This window comes from Papilio polytes, unplaced genomic scaffold (assembly GCF_000836215.1).
Source record: "Papilio polytes unplaced genomic scaffold, Ppol_1.0 DF820678.1, whole genome shotgun sequence".
Lineage (NCBI taxonomy): Eukaryota > Metazoa > Arthropoda > Insecta > Lepidoptera > Papilionidae > Papilio > Papilio polytes.
The window spans coordinates 1,837,231-1,856,883 of record NW_013528526.1 but is presented as its reverse complement, the minus strand read 5'-3'; the positions used below and the strand labels follow the sequence as shown (position 1 = coordinate 1,856,883).

At 33.3% G+C, this 19,653-nt stretch overlaps 2 protein-coding genes across 8 annotated transcripts in view; one reads left to right on the top strand and one right to left on the bottom strand.

Moving 5' to 3' along the window:
* LOC106110335 (MAP7 domain-containing protein 2-like) overlaps positions 1 to 14,235 on the bottom strand; it is a 37,315-nt gene extending 23,080 nt beyond the window's left edge. For 5 of the 6 annotated variants that reach the window (XM_013292113.1, XM_013292115.1, XM_013292117.1 and 2 more), the window contains exons 1-3: positions 14,050 to 14,235; positions 2,101 to 2,285; positions 1,611 to 1,649 (exon numbers count right to left, since the gene is read on the bottom strand). In XM_013292113.1, coding sequence (XP_013147567.1) covers positions 1,611 to 1,649; positions 2,101 to 2,285; positions 14,050 to 14,095 — 270 coding nt within the window. In that variant the 5' untranslated portion in view covers positions 14,096 to 14,235. The remainder of the gene's footprint in view (positions 1 to 1,610; positions 1,650 to 2,100; positions 2,286 to 14,049) is intronic. The other variant, XM_013292116.1, reaches the window with a different exon arrangement.
* Positions 14,236 to 15,523: 1,288 nt separating this feature from the next.
* Positions 15,524 to 19,653, top strand: part of LOC106110367 — a 36,435-nt gene continuing 32,305 nt past the window's right edge. For both annotated transcript variants that reach the window (XM_013292183.1, XM_013292182.1), the window contains exon 1: positions 15,524 to 15,865. In XM_013292183.1, the coding sequence (XP_013147637.1) occupies positions 15,799 to 15,865 (67 nt within the window). In that variant the 5' untranslated portion in view covers positions 15,524 to 15,798. The remainder of the gene's footprint in view (positions 15,866 to 19,653) is intronic.

Sequence of the window (19,653 nt, the reverse complement as noted above, 5' to 3'; positions counted from 1 at the left end):
CAACTAAAACTATGTGCATTGTTACACATAATTACTACGGTACTAAAAAGGCATCGTGTGGCTTAGTGCAGTCTTAAAATTATTATCTTATACAAAAGCAATCTAGAAGGTGCGAGCGTCTCGACGCTGACTTTCACTTCGCCACACCACAGCGGTCAGACGATAGTGAAATTTTGAAAATGCACCTCTATACATAATTCCTGCGAGTAGCGATAGATTGTAATGCCTCTGCGTGAAAACTAAAATGCAATATGTTATGAACCTACATAAAGATCTTAACTTACTAGTTGTTGTGAACTAGTTGTTGGTCGCGACTTCGTCCACGGGTTACTAAAAATATTATGCTACACAGTGGTAACGTAGCTTTTTAATGATTTAAGAATTTTGAAAATCGGTCCAGTAATATTTCAGTTATTTCAATACGTACAAAAATCCAAAATACAAATCTTTTCTCTTTATAATATTAGTATAGAAGTATACATTAATAGTGAAACAGAATATATTGTTGTGTTCTTAGAGATATGAATTATTTTATACAAGTTGTATCGACAGTAGACCTCTTAAAGCGTACGCTGAAACTAAAGTATCGCACAACTCAGTCTCGCTGATTCCTATGATCTTATATAGTTGTGCAACTAAACAGTTGAATCTGCGAAACAATCGACAATCGCGCAACAGTCGTGCGATAGTTTAGCCGAAGGTGTGCGCACGCATAAACGCATTTACTATTCCTGTCATACAACGTAGACGGGAGTAAGTGGGATGTGACGTCACTGCGGTTAATTGGCTCACAAGACAACCGCAGAAACAAACGACGTAAGACGGATCTAGAGTTAAATGTTTTGTGAAAAATACAGATTAAATTAAGACAAAAGTTAAAACAATATAGACAAAGAGACCATCACTCGAATATTTGTAACTTATTGGAGTTTGAAGGTTTCGTAACATAATTTCGTTTAAGAATCTCCAAGTATGGGTATATTCTAGAACAAATCTAAAAAAAGACAAATGTCATGATATATTCATTTTTAGTAGTTGTAAAAACCATGCGTGATTAACAAATCCACGTATTTATGTTTATTATTAGTAGAACAAATATTTCGGTAAAACCATTTTAGTTCATGCTATTAAACACGATTCATAAAACCTATAACCAATGGCGATATTTCAACGTGCAGTTTAGGCGCGTTTGGAATTTCAAAAGCAAAGTCTGTTGCGGATCATTGTAGTTATCGCACAGAAATATTTACTTAGCTCCTAAACTAATATTTCAAATAGCTCTTTACGTGGGAGCGTTAGCCTCTAGCTAGACTTAATAGTGCTAGAGTGTTTTAATATTACAAGTGATTTAAAAGTAGCATACTTCATACTTTCGAACTACATGCATTACACGATACCCGTATCTCATGTTTTTATTTACGGTGATACGGACAATACCTAGCTCAAACCAAAACCAATAGTTAACTCACCAACATAGAAGTGACAAGTTGACAGAACGGCTAGTCCTTTGAAAGTTACGGTAAGTTTTAGGGACAGTTCAAACAACATGTGTCGACTATTACGTCCTGTTCCTGCTTTTTGTGGGATGGTGAGGGCTGAGAGGTACGAACCTGGAGCCTTCTGTCGCTGTCCCTCGCTCGCTGCTCGGCCTGTCGGAGCAAAGTCATACTTGAGAGTCATTTGCCTCGCAACTAGAGACATCCCCTGTGTTTGTGCGTTTTGCAGGCGACAGGCTTTTTTAAGTTATACCCAATTAAACTAGACGAGGAACCGAAGTTACGAAAGGAAATGCGAGAGTCGAAATAGGTACTTCTAATACCTGCCTTATTTATAAATATTGTTTACATAGAAGTTACTAGATGTCTCCTATAGCCTACTCCTCTATTTAAGGTCATGACTTTGGGAGTCCTTTTACTGACTTACCCACGCGAGAGTGAAAACACGACGACCGAACTTTACATTACTGTACTCACACCAAACCACCTCTACCAATTAACACTATTACTATCGTGGATCACATTGTCTCTGAGAGACAGACCTTTCTACGGTATCATGTGGCACATGTTAGTCTGTGTGAGGGACACATAGTATTTTATTGACCTGTAGCCTTCTGTCGTCATCTCTTGCGCGCTGCTCAGCTTGTCTTCGACGGCGGTCCTCGTCTCGTTTCTCACGCTGGGCTTGCGCGGCCGCCGCGTGCGCTCGCAGCTCGTCAAGCCGTTTGCGCTGCTCCGCCTCCCGCCGCTCGCGCGCCAACCTCGACCGGTCCAAAGCCTCTGACGACACTGGGAACAACACAATAGATTATAATAACAGGAACCAATAGCTTTTTAAAAGGAAATAATCGATAACGTCAACTTTGAATTGCGGTGAAATAAATTTTTATCACATAATAGTAGTTTAACGATATAAATCGAATAACGGCCAGTTTCCCAGCTACTCTTAACCATACGTATACGTATTGTTATTAGTTCCATAAATTCATGAAATGCGTTTCCGAACTACGTTACTTGAGTTTTACTCCGTTAAAACTTTGTTCAACCTAACATTAATGAATCAATAGCTAACAGAAACTTCAGAAACCCCGCAAAAATAGTTCAAACTTTTCGATCACCGGAAGATCATATATGAGTTAAGCCGTATTATGAATATTTTTGATATAAATCTAATCGTATTATTTAAAACATAAGCCACGGAGTTCGCAAAGACGTACAAGGAGGGAGATAATACCTTGTTGACAATAATTACGATCACATATTAATTGTTTATCATAAACCGTGATGTATCAAAACTATCACTATGATGAATCATTCTGTGTATCACAGAATTCATTTTTATCATCACAATGACTAGGCTAGAATTTCAGAGTTACTAAAACGGTGCGCAACGTTAGACAAGGAAACGTAAGTACGTGTAGTACAAATTTGCATATCTGGAAATATGCCAATTGCAAGCTCTACTTCTTTGTCTCGACTGGGTTGACAAAAGGCTAACGGACATAAAGAAATATTACACTAGCTTTCGCCCGCGAGTCCGTTCGCGTTGAATTAAAAAAAACAAGAGAAGTCTATGTGTCCTTCCAGGCTATCCACATCTATGCCAAATATCATTGAGATTCGATCAGCCGTTGAGGCTACAAACTCTAACAAACATCCATCTAAACTTTCGCATTTATAATATTTGTATGAAGCATGATACCAAGTACAATAACAAAGAAATTAACCAACGTTACACATAGTAAAATACTAATAGTAAAGTACTAATATTATAACGAGGAAAAAATTGTATTTTTGTATGTATTGAAAAAACACAAAACCTACTAGGTCGATTTTAAAAATTCTTTCACTGTTAAAAAGGTAATTTATCTGTACCAGGGTATATTTTTAATTTAACGTGGACATCGCAAGCAACAGCTAGTCACATAACATTTTACATTAAGTGCAATTATATTTAATATAGCATAAGCTACGTATTGTATGACATTGCGTGTAACGTAACACCTACACTGACGGATAACAGATGTTCCGAGATTGTCAGACATCTGGCTTTTTTACTGTATTACGCTCAATCAGTTACAACTGATTGAATATAAATTGATTACACTTACTGCGAGTCACAAATCCTTTAACGATCGCTTTAGCAGTCATTTAGTGCAAACATTAAAAGTTATGAGAACGTCAGTTAACTTATAAAGGTATTAACATAAACTACGTATCACTTTTACCGATTTATCTTTTTTTTTAATGCTAAACTATACTAATGATTCATATTTTTATATGTATTGAAACTCAAAAACTTCTGACGATTAAAAATTTCTTTACCTTTAGAAAGGTTATATCTGTGAGTAATATAGGCTATATTATTATTATTTTATTTCATGCGGACGAAGTCGCGAGCAACAGCTATTGTAAAAGCTCATAGAGGTAGAGCCATAATCGTATATAAAATCGATATCTAGATTATCAAATCGTCTCGGTCGATTGAGGAAATCGATTCCAATTCGTATCTCGTTCAACGTTACTTGTCGGCGTGTCAGTGAAAGTGTTAGATTGGGAACGCTTTCAGCTACGCTTCAGTTTCCATTTTAATGCTTTAATACGATCGGTTGAACGTGTGAATTGTCTTAACGTGAGTTTCCACTGACAGAACCAAGAAACACGATTTACTATGCCTCTTTGACATTTAAGAACTTTTAGGCATTACATTCTTATCAGTCGGGTAAAAATCAGTAATGATTTCTAAGGGTGAGTTGCATCAAATCGCTGGTTATCGTAAAAGTTATAATAGGGTTACAAGTGCAAAAACATATTCTCACAGAGGTTTTATGTGTTTTTCGTTTTTACAATGGAAACATTTAAACCTGAATGTCACTGAAGTGTCAAGTTGGTGTCAAGAATGACATTTACGTAAATTAAAATGTTTGGAAATTCATGTTTCGCCGATTATATTTATGTATCATACGCATGGTATTTTATAGTGAAATAAACTTTTTGCACACGAAGATGGAGAAAATGGCAAACTCTTGTGAAAATAAACTAGTTTGGGCCATTATTGAAACTGTATTTACTTTACTACTCAAATATGTAGCAAAAATGAAGCAATAAAATTATACAAATATAAATGCATCTTATTTATTTTCCATATTATAAATTGTCCTGTCAATGCATATTATAAATTGACCTTTTATGGAGGACATTTTTTTAAATAAGAGAAAAGGGACAAGCGCTGTTGCTATGGCTTTAGACACTCGAAATTTGTCCAAACTGAATGTTTGGCCAAATTTAGAGTTCCATCTTGGAAATCCATTATTTCCGAGCACGCAAGACTTTTTTCTTCTGGATTACATATAGGATAATAGTAGATATCTTCTTTTTCTATTAATTTTTCCATTATTTGTGCTTTTGAAGATAAGAGCTTGTGACAGTTGACACTACCGAACTGACACTAACCGTAACGCTAACTATAACCGCCCAAAATCGGGCGGTTATGATTAGTGTCAAATATGACGTTATTTTGACCAGCGCAAAACTGGTGTAGCGAATATCATGAACATCCGAAGACATAACCATCGGGAATGTGCTGGTTAAGGTTTATAGTTAGTTAATGTAACTCATCCTTAGTAAATTTGAAGATTATTCCAAATATTACCATTTCAAATAATTTTAACTTTAACGGTAACCGGCGATATGGTGCAACTCACCCTAAGTCTTTCAATTGTGGGAAGTTAGATATAAACCATATGCGTGTCTGAACGTGTAATTTGACCCAATTAAACCGCCCCACCTTGATGTTTTCCTTAATCAATACTTATGAATGAAACAGCTGAGGTCAGACACCTATAATGCATTTTTATAAGTAAAAAATCAACTAGTCTGTCTGTAAACACATTTAGATTAATTATCTCACATGCGAAAATTTTTATGTTTGGATGGATGTTTGTTAAAAGCTATTTAAACGTTTGAACAAACACAGGCTACTTTTTTTAAATTCCGTGCAGACGGAGTCGCTGGTAACAGCTAGTTCATTAATACAAAATCTAACGTCAAACAGTTGTACATTTACATTCAAACTCACATTTCTAAATAACAAACAGCCCTAAGACCGGAACGGTAGTCATCATCAAAACATACTGAAATGTATTTCAAGTAACTATTACCGCATGGAATGTTTTATCGATATCGATACTGCATGAACTCTGATGTGATTTATCGATAATTACAATAAAACTACATTCAAGACAGAACAAGGAAATATTTCATTATATAGAACAAGGTCGTCCGCTAGCATTATGTACGCATACGTGGTTTGAACCTAAACATTAAAGACTAAAATAAATCGAGAATCGCGTGATAAATTACCTACGTCATCGTTTGTATCGATCTGTTCAAGAAAATCCAAGAGGTTCCTAACCCGCATTACTAAAACATCGAATTCTCGAACCTCTATCTATTAGATACTAGCTGTTGCCCGCGATTTCGTCCGCGTGGAATTTAATAGTTTGAATCAAATTTTCACCTTGTTATTTAGACCTTTATGGGACAAATCTGAATAAAACTTCAATAATGTAGTTATTTGTTTCGATAAGTGTTTATTTAATTTTCAAGTAATTCTGTCGAAGGAAAGGCATCTCTCCATATAAACTTTTGACACCGCTTCAGACGTCTATATAATCTATTTCATAAAAACTCTTATATCTATAATACTATGTATAAATTCACGATCATCTAAACACGAAGATAGGCTTCAAGTTTAATTTCATACATATTTACATTTCAAGCGACCCAAACGCGATATGGCGTCGCATTTCTCCGGCGATATCAGCCATTGATAAGAGGCAGATAAATATCATCTACAAGTCAATTGAGAGCTCTACATTAAGTGCACTCTAGTTTAAAATTAATGTGTTTTTTTAGAAGGCTTTTAACACGTACGTAAACATTTTAGGTTAGTTTATAGTTAGTCAATATTTCTAATCAAATCATCGAAGAGTTTTAAATCAAATTAAACAGCTATTAACTTCGTAAAAATATTAACAGGATTTAAGACCCATATATTCATTTATAAGGATATCAAAACGCAATAGAAAATAGTTGGTCCTCTACAAACCGGAAAGAACACACTTCTTACACAAGTAAAGATGCTATATAAGCTCTTGATTTACCAAATTCAATATCATGACACCTTTTGTTGTATTAAGCCATCCAATAAACAAATTAAAACGATGAACTATTAACCTATGTCGACATTTCTCTAAATCAAAAAACACGTGGGCATGAATTAATATGCCAAACACCTAATATTGCCTTACGTAGGATTTAAGGTTAGATTCCAAACCTAAACAACGCCCACACAACGACCTTAGGCCATTGCAATAAAGTCCAAACTCATATACCAAGTTTGGTTTGCACGCAAAATAGAACTTTATGGTCATCGTCGTAAAGTTTATATTGGTATGTCAATTAAGGATGGTTGAGTGGACCATGGCAAGGTCATATTTCTATACAAGACTGTCATATTCATAAGCGAGATTAGTAAGTCGATGTACCGATAACTGATACATTAATAACGGGCCTACTAACTCGACAGCCTCAGGGTAATATGTAGGAAAGCCTATCAATAGATACAAATTGACTGACAAGATTTTAATTATAGTGTCAATATACAAATCATACTAAACCTAGCATCTTACCAACATTATAAATGCGAAAGTTTAGATGGATGGATGTTAGTTTGTGGCCATCATGATTAAAATTGGCATAGACGTAGAGCATAGTCTGGAAAAACACATAGGCCACTTTCATTTATTTTTTATTTCACACAAAAAGTCTTTCCTTAATTTACATACTTAAATGAAAAAATCTCATAACCAAATCGTAAAAAAACCTAATGAATGGTAAACACATGCAAATATTCAGAAAAGACCTTCGTAGGCGTACGTATGAATAATTTGTTATGTATTTCACGATGAAAGCGACTGTACATGACCGAATTTTTCCTTGTATTCACAGGAGTGAAAAGAAATCCTGAGTACACTGCTGTTGAAAAGTGTTGTCACAAGAACCATGAACACATCTGGTCTATTTAAAATAGAACTAAATAATAGTACAATTAAGATATAATTAACAATCCGAATAAAGTTATATCGTCGAGAATTTTTTAGATATAACCTTTTTCATCGGATAAAAGTCTAAAAGTACAGTCTCGCAAATCCGCGGTGTTCCACTATCAAAAAAATTGCCTTGATCCTTGCAAAGACAAACACTGCCTCTTACAAAAAAAGGTAGCATTGCATTGCGCAAACACCAGAATAACAGTAAAATGCCATTGATCATCTACCCCTGATCTGCCTTTTACAAACATTTAAAGTTACGTCCTATGGGTTATTGTCCAAACTGTAGATTTTAAGGTGGACACCGCTAGATTCTCCAACTGTACAAGTACTCATCAATCCCGATAATCTTTTTCATTAGTTGCCATTTTACGAGCAAACACTGAGTAATCCAAAAAAATCTGTCCTACGACGTTACACAGATTTAGATACATTTCTGAAGGTAACTGCATAATTAGTTGTATTACTTACTTAAATAATGGTATTTTATCTTGTCCCACATAACACTAGTTTTAACAATTAACAATACTATCAAATAACTGTGAATAACACTTGACTTGGTGCCCTCTGTCTACTGTTTAATAGCAAATGCCTATCTATCTTAGATGTGATTCATTTATTGTTTGTATTGGATTCGCCATAAATTCAAACAACGTTTATAATGGGACAATCATGTTATAAGTGCGTGTACACATATTTATTTAATAATAATAATTGTTGATCAGTAATACTTAAAGCGGTTTAAACCCCTCATAAGGCTAAACCCCTGATAGAGACAAATAATTGAGCATCATATATTAAAGAAGAAATAGGAAAAGATTACGCGAAATTAGATTTTTTTTAATTGATATACGAGAAATCTGAGGTAGATTTCTGCTGTAGATTATTGTATTTAATAGTTAATAATATTAGTTATTTGCAATCTAATTAATGCAAGAAATAGCTTAGTTGCATTGGTTAGAGAGGAGCAAAACACACATTAGTACAATAACGTAAGAGAAAAAAACTTTTATTTTTCAACGTATCTAACATCTAAACCTGACGTAAAGCTTCTATAAATTTTACAACCTAGAGGGAATAGAATATTTTTATAAATAATCAAATCAACTAAAAACAGTACTGGATTTTAAAAATCGACAAAGAATAAATAAATACGCAAATACTTTAAAACAACGGGAGCAATATTTGACAAACATAACGCTCCTAAAACGCCAATAAGTTATTCTCCACCCACTCTCAACTTATATGTCTTCGAAATCAATATTGCAATAAATTGAAAAGTCAAAAATGGACTTGTAGAAATAATGCTCGGAAGCCATACACGCAGCAAGACGTCCGTCACTCCCACTCTCAATTAAGTACAGAATAAGAAAGGTTTAAACAAATACCAATGCATTGTTTACACTATTCAACTTGCATTCAAATACATAACTTTTAAAACACATAAAAAATTATAACGACACTGCTCAAATCAAAGTCAAAATACTGATCGAAAAGTTTGGAATATGATTCGTACTCTTGATAATCGAAATTCGTACCTCCACCATTAGAGGGATGCCACACGACCAATGAAACGGACCGGAACGGACTATCTGCGTACTAGTTTTACAATGCATTTATTTCTGCTGCCAGTTACGTATTACTGTTATTTTGTAGCCACAAATTTGAATTGTACTATACATCGAATATGGAATACGCATCAAGAATAATCGGCCACAAAATCCGTGTGTCACATCTCTATTAATCATACTATACTAATATTATAAATACGAAAGTTTAGGTACACGGATGGATGTTTGTTAGAATTTATAGCCTAAACGGCTGTACGGATCTGGATGAAATTTGGCATAGATGTAGAACACAGTCTGGAAGAACACATAGGCTACTTGCTTTTGTATTTTATTAATTCTTCGCGGACGAAGACGCGGGCAAAAGTTAATATTGTATTGTTAGGAATAAAATTAGTACCGTGCTATAGAATTGGCGCAACTCTAGGTTATCGGCATAAACGTCAATGTCACTAGAAGTATGGATAGATTGGCGCGGAACTTGAGTCTTGACGAGAAGTATTGCTCTGAGATAAAAGCGACAGTATCAATTAAATAAGTTGTCTAATAGTATAATCTAGACATTTTCTTAGCAATGATCTAAATTCTCTACAAACATTTCCACAACATTGAAAATAGTACAATGCAAAATCGATAATCGAATCGCCACCGTATTCGAGATCCGAATGCAAGCATTCTAACAATGATTGTGTTTTTATTTCAAATAACTGTCACCTCTAACACAATGGACTTAGAGGTCGTTGTACCGTGAAGGCCAGACAGTAGACATGGAACGGGTTCCTCGATACCCTTGGGCGATGAATCACTGATACATTATGCATGCGCCGTCAGCATCACTTTCTTACGAATAGAAATTGCCAACTGGCTAAGGGGTGTCACAACAGATAAATAAATAATTACGTAATCAATAGGTGAGAAGTTGGTGACTCAAGGGTTAAGGACTTGACTTATAATCTACAGATTTTGGGTTCGAATCCCCATGTACAAACTTATTTTCCGAATTTCAAGTAGGCATAATTTGCCCAACGTTTTTACAGAGAAGGAATCATTGTGATGCAAGCTGCATATCTACGAAGAAAACCCGCAGTGGGCCAGCATGGTTTACCATTGCCTAATCACCCTTAAATTATGGTAGGCGACACGCCCATGAGTGGGGACTTAGAGCTGATAAGGTGTATGATTACTATTTAGCACAGCCCTAGCCCATTTTTAATTACAATTACACACTTTAATAATTGTTATTCTTTAATCTAACAATTTAACGAGTTTCGCTAAAACTTATTCTGTATTTTTACTTTTTTACAAGGCTATATTCTTATGTTTATGCAATTATTATGCCATGAACAAATACCAGAATTGTCAAGCAAACATGTCACAAAGTATGAGGTAAACACCTGTCTAATGGCTCAAGATCATTCAGTCCTCAATTTACATTACAACATTCCTAATAAAGATTCTCTACGAATATAGGGTTGTCAACTTTACATTTGTATAAACATCGAATAAATATGTTTATTCTATTTATTTTTATTCTACATCAGAGTAATTAAATAAAATAACTTTGTCATCTTCTCCATACACATACATATTATTACAAACTTTATTTTGCCCTAAAATCATGAAGAAATAATTAAAAGAAAACAAAATCCTATCACCAGGCGACAACATAGCTTCACAATGGTAAAATAATTGTTTAAATCGGTCTAAGATTTTCATTGCCTTTACAATGAAAACAAACATATTTTTCCTTTTTACATTAGTTAAATAAAAACAATAGATTTATAACATCAAAAAACTCGACTTTCTATTTTATTTTTCATGATACATCATGTAGTGTCAACCCTATAACTTAAAATTTTTACATTACGTCTAAATTGACTATATATATCATAAAATATGCTTAAAACCCACACATGAATGAATCATTAAATTAATATTCAAATACTAGAAATACTATTATGTCATTGGCGATTAATAATTTGAAATATGTGCTTTTATTCATACAAATTAATTTCAAAGAACCATTTCATCAACTTAAAGACTAAATTCTTGACAGCCTAAAAGGTTTTTTTAATAATATTTACTTATGTTAATCATTGTTATTATAATGGTGGGCCAATCCCACCCCAAATAAGTTATTTGTTGATTACATGTGGGTAGATGAAGAAATTGTAGTTTTGTATTTTTGTATGTATTGAAATAACTCAAAAACGAAAAGGTCAATTTTAAAAATTGTTTCACCGTTAAAAAGGTAAGTTTTCTGTGAGTAACATAGGCTTATTGATTTTTTTTATTACATGTGGAAGAAGTCGCGAGCAACAGCAAGTCAATAATAAGTATTACAAATAAATAACTTTACACAGTAATGTATATAAACTATCAAGGTAACATTATACATCTTGATAAGAATTATCACAATGATGTCATAAACTTTGTATTGGAAAAACATTATAATAGAAATAAGATAAACAAAATTAAAAAAATTTGAATCCAGAAATTTAAAAAAAATAATGTCATCTATGTGATATTCCAGACTAAGCTACATTTATACCAAATTTCTTTGATATCCACTTAAGGCGGCAAACTATAATATCCTTTCATCTAAGTGTTTTCGTTAAAAATACCAAAGATTAGTAATAATCAACAATGCTCCTTAAATTTGGGTATACCAGATTCTAGGCCTCCAATGCTCACTTTAGAATAAAATAGTTTTAAATAGTACATATTATAATTCACTCAAAGTCAATGACACTTTTATCTAGCAATAGAAGTGGTACAGATAAATTTCATTCCATTCAGATATGGGTTTATTACATTAATTAAAAACTTTCTAAATATAAGACTGTAACCTACATTTCTGAAAAAATTTAGGTTTTGTTAAACAAATTTACAATATCTTAAAGTATTTGATATCAAACTGAATGTCCTTCATGCTTAAATGAGCACAAATGTGTCAGGTTACCAAATATATCAATGAAATTTTTTTTTTATGTTTTTTCTTGAATTTATATTAACACTGGCAGTCTCCCGCGATTCCATCTAAGTGGAATAAAAAAAAGATTATGTAACCTATAATTTCTTCTAGAATACGTTCAACATCTCTATAAACCCTTGCATTTATATTAGGAATAAGTAGAGTTCACAAAAGAAAAAAAATGCATTGAGCAGGCTCCACATCTACAGTACTGATTTTAAAATTCAAAATTAAAAAGCTACATTGTCACTAACTGCGTACAATGGCCATATAATCATACTTCATACTAATATAAATGCAAAAGTTTAGATGGATGGATGTTTGTTAGAGTTTGTAGCCAAAACTACTGAACGGATTTCAATTAAATTTGGTACATTGAGCATACTCTGGAAGAACACATAGGCTACTTGCATCTGTTTTTTTTTTTTTAATTTCGTGCGGTTGGAGTTGCAGGCAAAAGCTAGTAAAGAGAAATATTGAAAAGTGATGTACATGATAGAGAAGGAATGAGAATAAAGCCACTCTGATGAAACTCGGCAAACAGCAGACTAGCAAGTTCTCAATATTTGGTCAAAACATAAACTATAGATTCTTAAAATGAGATGGAAAGTTACAATGAAAAGATATTATGATGATGATGAAGAGAGAATTAATCAAGTTTTAGGTAACTACGAGAGCTGACAAATCTCAAGTTGTTTAGTGACGCAGGCAAACTGAGCTGATCAATGTTACAAATAAAAACTGTGAGCTGATCTACAGATCATTTATGTTAGTTGTACCCAATGTGTATAGTGTATTAACATAACTACAGCTGTACATTACTCTGTGGGGGGTCCGCAGTGAGGGTATTAACCCAAACTATTTATAACTTCAGTGTTGTAGGGAAAATGGTGTAGAAATTTTTACATTAAGCTTTAAATTATCCTGTTTCAATATTTTTATTGTAGCATGTATTAATTTGAAGATTTGAACTAAAAAATACACTTTTTGCAGTGAGTTGCTGTGATATTTTTTTAAAAAATAAGAAAAAACTGGATTCATTTAAATCATAAATGTGGAAATATAAACTCAAAAATTATATTTTTAAAGTGTTATTGCAGTTCTGTAGTATTAATAATTGTATTTTTAACCTGCAATAATTTCAAAAATGTTTTTTTTTTCGGTAAAATGGTTTGTCAAAAACATACTTGAACATTTATAATGACATTCATAAAATATTTAAAGTGACATTTGTTTGCTGACTAATCCATAAAAATTTTATTTGCCATTTTAGGCACGTTTTTATCTCCTGATGTCCTCAAATGCAATTTCAGCCAAGTGGTATATTGCAATTTGCACATACAGCTATAGATAAAGTTGATAAGATAAACTAGAAAGTGCTGGTTACAGCTGTGTGGACGCGCACTCGAAAATACGTATTATGTACTCATACATGCAAAAATATGTACTTACGTCAGGCTATATCTTGATAAAGTGACACATAACTCTAGTGGCAAAACACGCCCAATTAATGATTGAAAATGTAGCCTATAATGTATTATAGACATCTAAAACTAACAATTTTCGGCTATAACGGTAACAATGTATGGAATCCGGCAAAACTGCAACAGCGCCGACAATATGACAGACGGGCCTAACATTTTTGGCACATTCCAGAGCACTCATCACCGTCTGGCGCTCGCTTTGCTAATTATAGAACATACCGCGACGTTAAAAAAGACGCCCAAATGTAGACGAAAAACAAAACATCGAATTGCGTCGACCACATCCCACTGCGGACGTTCTCGAAAGCCGTGCACGAACCCACGACGTGGGGCCACGATGCGGTTTAGGGTTGGACAATTTTAATCACATTTCACACTATAACGGCACATATCGACTTTAAATGCACATAATACCTTTACTTTCAGCGTTTTCCGTAATATCTTTCACGTCATCAACCATCTTGCTCGATGACAGTCACTCACTGTTCACTTTTTATTCGAACATATTTCGAAAACTCATACTTCGTTCACTATTTTCAGCCAGACGGCCAGCCAGCGATCTATACGACAGCGCTTCGTTCCGTTCACTGCCAACAAACTTACTGCAGTTTGTCGACTAATCTTCTCATGAAATCGAAGATGGCATGATTTAACTATTTGTTTAAAGTTTATTCTATCTTTTTTTCTTTCATAACATATATTTGCACAATATAAGTGCAGTGAAACTTATTTAATTAAATAAAAAAAAAGTTTTTCAATTTTGGCATAAAGTTAAATTCTTGTGAATCGATGGGAAAACTGACAAAATTATTTTTTATCTGTAACGTCAAAACAGAAGAGAGCCATCTATTAGACATTTTATTAACTAACATGAACGTAATTCGATGTTGGTTCTTTTGGTAAATCTCACATCTCAAGAATAATTTCTATACTGTGACATAGATGGCGCTGTTTTAAATTTTTGTTTAAAGCTTAAAGTGCTTTTAAAGTTTATTAACGTTTTCATATAAAATAGAAAGGATACTTTACGAAGTTCACGAAAATAACATGAATGAAAAATTATGATTTAATACTTGTCAACATGTACAGGTATTTCGGAAAATCTATGAAAAATGACAAATATTCCTGTTATGTACTTTCACTAGGGCACTGTAAAAATGTTGTAAATCATTTAAAACAGCAATATGTTTTTTAAATACATATGCTAAGTTTATAATATCGTGCCGATTCAAGAGTTCAATGTTAGCGTGGCCGGACGATTTCCAATCGACAGGTTGTCGATAGAATGTTGAAAATTTTATACGCACACTTGCTAAGTGCAACTTGCTCCCTACTATACTTACCACACATTTTTAGCTATAACTTGGACAGTTACCATTAAATAACCAAATATATTTCTATTTTGTACATACGAAATAACTTTTATAAATAAGTGACGGACCATTTTTACATATTAACTTTTCGACTTTTGTTTCTATGTATAAAATAATATTTTTAATATACTAAATATGTTACTACAAAATTGACAATTTGTGCAAACTTGAAAATTTACCTTTATTAATTTAATCTAAGGGTTTTGCCTGCTATCTCATTGGATTGCTAAAGATCTACTGATTAAAAGTAAAACTTGACATCGTTCACATTCTGTTTGAATAATAACGACATTTTTATCAAGATATTGCAATAAACGCTGGATCTAAAATAATTCTTTTAAAAAGTCCCAGTAGAGTTCGTTATTGTGGTGAGCATAGTGACAGCATTAACCGATTATTTTTAGATGTCCAGATAGATATTAATAGCATTACCTTGATTAATTAACTTTTAATTTGGTCGCTTTATAATTTTGTGCGCTCGAGTAAACCTCCTTGCAGCGTAGTGGCCAGTCATCGCTCAGTATCAGTTGACGTTTGACTTTCGAACGGTACTGGCCGTTGCGAGGGAAAGGCGCTGTCAAAGTTAAATTAGCGCCATTTCTTGGTTATATTTTGATGTTTTTAAAGTTATTTTGAGTGACAGGGTGATGATATTGATTTTATTTAGTTAATTTAAATTATTTAATTTAGAATATAGAGCATTAAAGATAGTTTAATAAAAGACTTGCTTGAAATAAATGCATTTATTAAGGTATGTGATAGTGTTGAAGTGAAAGTGATATATTTTTGGATGTTAAAAATGCAATCCTCGTTATGTTTGTGGGGTGGACTGGTTATAGTGCTTGGAGTTTTAATAGGTGAGTTAAAAATAAAATTAAAGAAATTTGTTAAAATAAATTTATATTTACTCTTTAATTTTACTCAGTTCAGAAATTCTGTGTTAAAAAATTAATGAAACATTAAAAACTGTATATTTAAGAATAAATTAACTATTTCTTACAATATTAATATCTGTTAATACAGTTAAGATTTATTAAATCGTTTAGAAATTCCGAATTATAAATATTTTTTATTTTAATGTAACTGTTCTAAAACATTCTTGGTTTCAGAACGTTTCATTCTTTATGCAAATGATTTCCGATGTCGATAAATACATGGCAATAATAAATGTATTCTTAATTTGAATTTTCGAAAGAATGTGTAGTCTGACCTTGGTTGTTCATGCGTAAATGTTACAACACTTTACCCTAAAGTCCTAGTGGCCCAATGGTTATGCCAACGGTTACCAATTTAGTGGTCCTAGGTTCGTATCTGTCATCGCGAAAGATGTACAAGCTTCGATGTTTAGGAATCATTACTAAATTATTTTTTTAAACCAACAAAAAAAGTTAAAACTCTAATAGAGCGTTACAGCCAGTATTTTTCCGGCTATGTGTTCTTCTAGACTATGTTCTCTTTTCTTCTAAATCACTATTTACCTTAATAAAAAATAACAATTTACTTAAGCTATTTCCTGTAAGCTGTTCTGGAAATATATAGTAAAACATACATCCATCCATCCAAATTTTCATATTGTTGAGAATTAAACGATTTATTCCATGTTACTTATCTTTTTATTTATCTCCCTGACTTGACAACAACACGTTTCCATGGTAACCGCTTACAGTTTTTATATTCAAAGAGTATCAAAATTATATAACATGTCACAAATTAAAAAGCTAATCATCAAAGAATATTTACAGTATATTTACACGTAACAATATTTATAGTTACTATAAGACATAAAATCATTTTTATTGTTTTTTTTATAATATAAGGTGGTAAACCAGCAAGCGGCTATCTGAATCCACCGAAATGAAAAGCGACCGCTGCCCATAAACATCCGCAATTACAGATGGGTTTCCTATCCTTAATGGACGGAGGAGGAGACGCACATAAAGAGGACATTTCCCCTTCCCATGCGTCTCCTCCATCGTCAAATCCACTTTTCTTTATCATCTTTTCCTCCAAAAAAAAGTGGAAAGGGAAAAGGACTAAAATTAAAAAAATATCTGTTATCAGCAAGTCAATCAACTAGTCAAATTTTTCGTTCGTTAGATTGTCAGTTGTTTTTTGTTTTTTATAATCTGGACAAATTGTTCAAGTAAATTAAATGTGATTTACTGGTTACTTAAACATATGTCGAAAATAAAAGAAACAATGAAGGGGCTTTCGAAGATTGCTTGCGAAAATTACAATGCATTCGACCTTCTCACGACGAAGCGTACGAATTTATGTTTAAAATGCAACAAATGTAATTCGAATTTATCTTACATAGTTATCGAAATATATGACATTTACTGAATCCAGGGGTGGCGAATCTTTAGGGATCAACGTGCTTTTTTTACCCGACCTATACTGGGTTTCTGAAGTTTCGATTTATTTTATCACTAGCTGTTACTCGAAAATTAAAAAATAATAAAAAAGCCTATGTTAGTGCCTATGTAGTTCGGAACCTCATTTCTGAACTTATAGATAGTGCTAGTGGAGCTCGTAATTATATTTTTAATCAATGACTAGGTAATAAAATGGGTTTCATTTGTAATACTAAAAAGGTTTAATTACTAAAATATAATAACTGCCGCTCAGTCTGGCGTACCGTTAATAAATATAAATTTTAATTACATTACATATGTGTTTGTAAGTGAAATGTGATATTTGTGATTTCCTCGGTCGTCTGATATCGGCACAATGACAGTCTGCACGTTTCAAGGAGGGCCAGTCTTACTGAACTCGTAAACGTGTACTTACGTAAACTTTAATCGCTTTTACCATATCGTTTCTGTTTGTAATTATTATATGAAAAAGTAGAACGATAAAGCGGGCGGACGAGGTGGACTTTTAGATCAACTTTTAGAGGTTTCGCAAACTAGGTCTGGGAGGGTCAGCCTTACGAGGGTCGGGATAGTATGGCTCTTCAATACGTATTTGATTTTACTCGCATCTTAAGCATATCTTAATCTAAGAAAACATTAATATTGTATTATCCGCAGTATTTATTTTAATGTCAATTTTTGGTTTTGTTGATAATACCATTCCCCCAGAAATCCCCATTTTATTAGGCACCTTTTTATTGATCTCGAAATATGTAGAAAAATAAAAAAATTAAAAACCAGTAACATTGGCATTATAAACCTCATATCAAACTATAATAAATATTCATAGTTAGTATGTAAAGAAAGTAGTAAAAGTATGAAGTAGAAAAATTATGATATAGCATAAAAAGATTACGTCAATAAATATAAATAATTCATAACATAATTATTTATGGCAACATATTAATCAGTTTTCGCGCGTTGATGTCTTTTATTCTACAACTTCCGTAGAGGTTACGATAAAGTCGCCTCTATGTGTATTGGTGTAAAGGTCACTATTTATTACCATCCATTAACGATACACTTTCTAAAGAAAGCCGTCCTGCGGTATAATTTGCTAACGATCAATTCCGGCGCTTAATATCAGTTTTCTTTTTGAAATTTCGCGATTTCCTATTTTTTTATCCTTTCTGCAGTATTTTGTAAAGAATCATCATCATCATCATCTCCCCTGCTTTATCCTACTCCCGTAGGGTCGGCGCACCGGGTTTTCGACCTCCAAATAACTCTATCATCCATCATCTCAGTCATCACTCCCTTCTTGATCATGTCACCTTTCACGCAATCCATCCATCTCTTTTTATCTTATCTCTTTAAAGAAGAGGGGTATAATGAACAAACGATTACCTTTTCCACAAAAAGTAGCCTTTGATTAGTTATATTGTGCCAATAAAGAGATGGGATGATGACATACCGAAAGGACGGAGATTAGCTAGGGCCAGGGAATTATGGTAGAATTTAGGAAAGGCCGATGTCGAAGTACAACCTGACAAAGCAATTGGAAGCTGAAAATAACTTGCATACATATTGTTTTTTAAATTTTACTCCTTTTTTCTACAAATGTTAGAGTTAAATCTATGTAAGTAAGAGCGTCGGTGGCTCAGTGGTTTGAACACTTGACTTGTAATCCACAGGTCTTGGGTTCGAATCCCGCCCCCGTGTACCAATGTGATTTTCGATTTTTCGAATTTTCATATGTACATAATTTACCCGACGTTCTTACGGTGAAGGAAAACATCGTGATGCAACCTGCACATATCGGCGAATAAATTCAAAGATATGTGTGAAGTCAACCAACCCGCACTTGGCCAGCGTGGTTGACTATGGCCTAGTCACCCCGTATTAGGGTAGGCTCCGAGCCCCTCGGTGGGGACGTATAGTGAGCTGGTGACGATGATGAAATCTATGTAAAAAAAATCAGAGAATAAAGGCTTATATTATCTTATCTTGTGCCAAAATGTGTAGAAACAAATGTGACTTCGAAACAAATTTTCCGACATTTAAATAGTAGCTTTTTTACTTTTATTTATGAACGCTCTATGTAATTAACATGAAGTTCCAATGTCGATAGCAAGGACACCGCTAAGGCGTTACTATAGCAATGCGATTGTGTAATCTAATCATACCCGAGTTACATAACCTTGTATATAAAAAATGCCCAAAGCTATAATACATTTAGATACTTCTATGTTTTACTAAAGACGGATACTTTTCGGGTTTTCTTTGTTGAA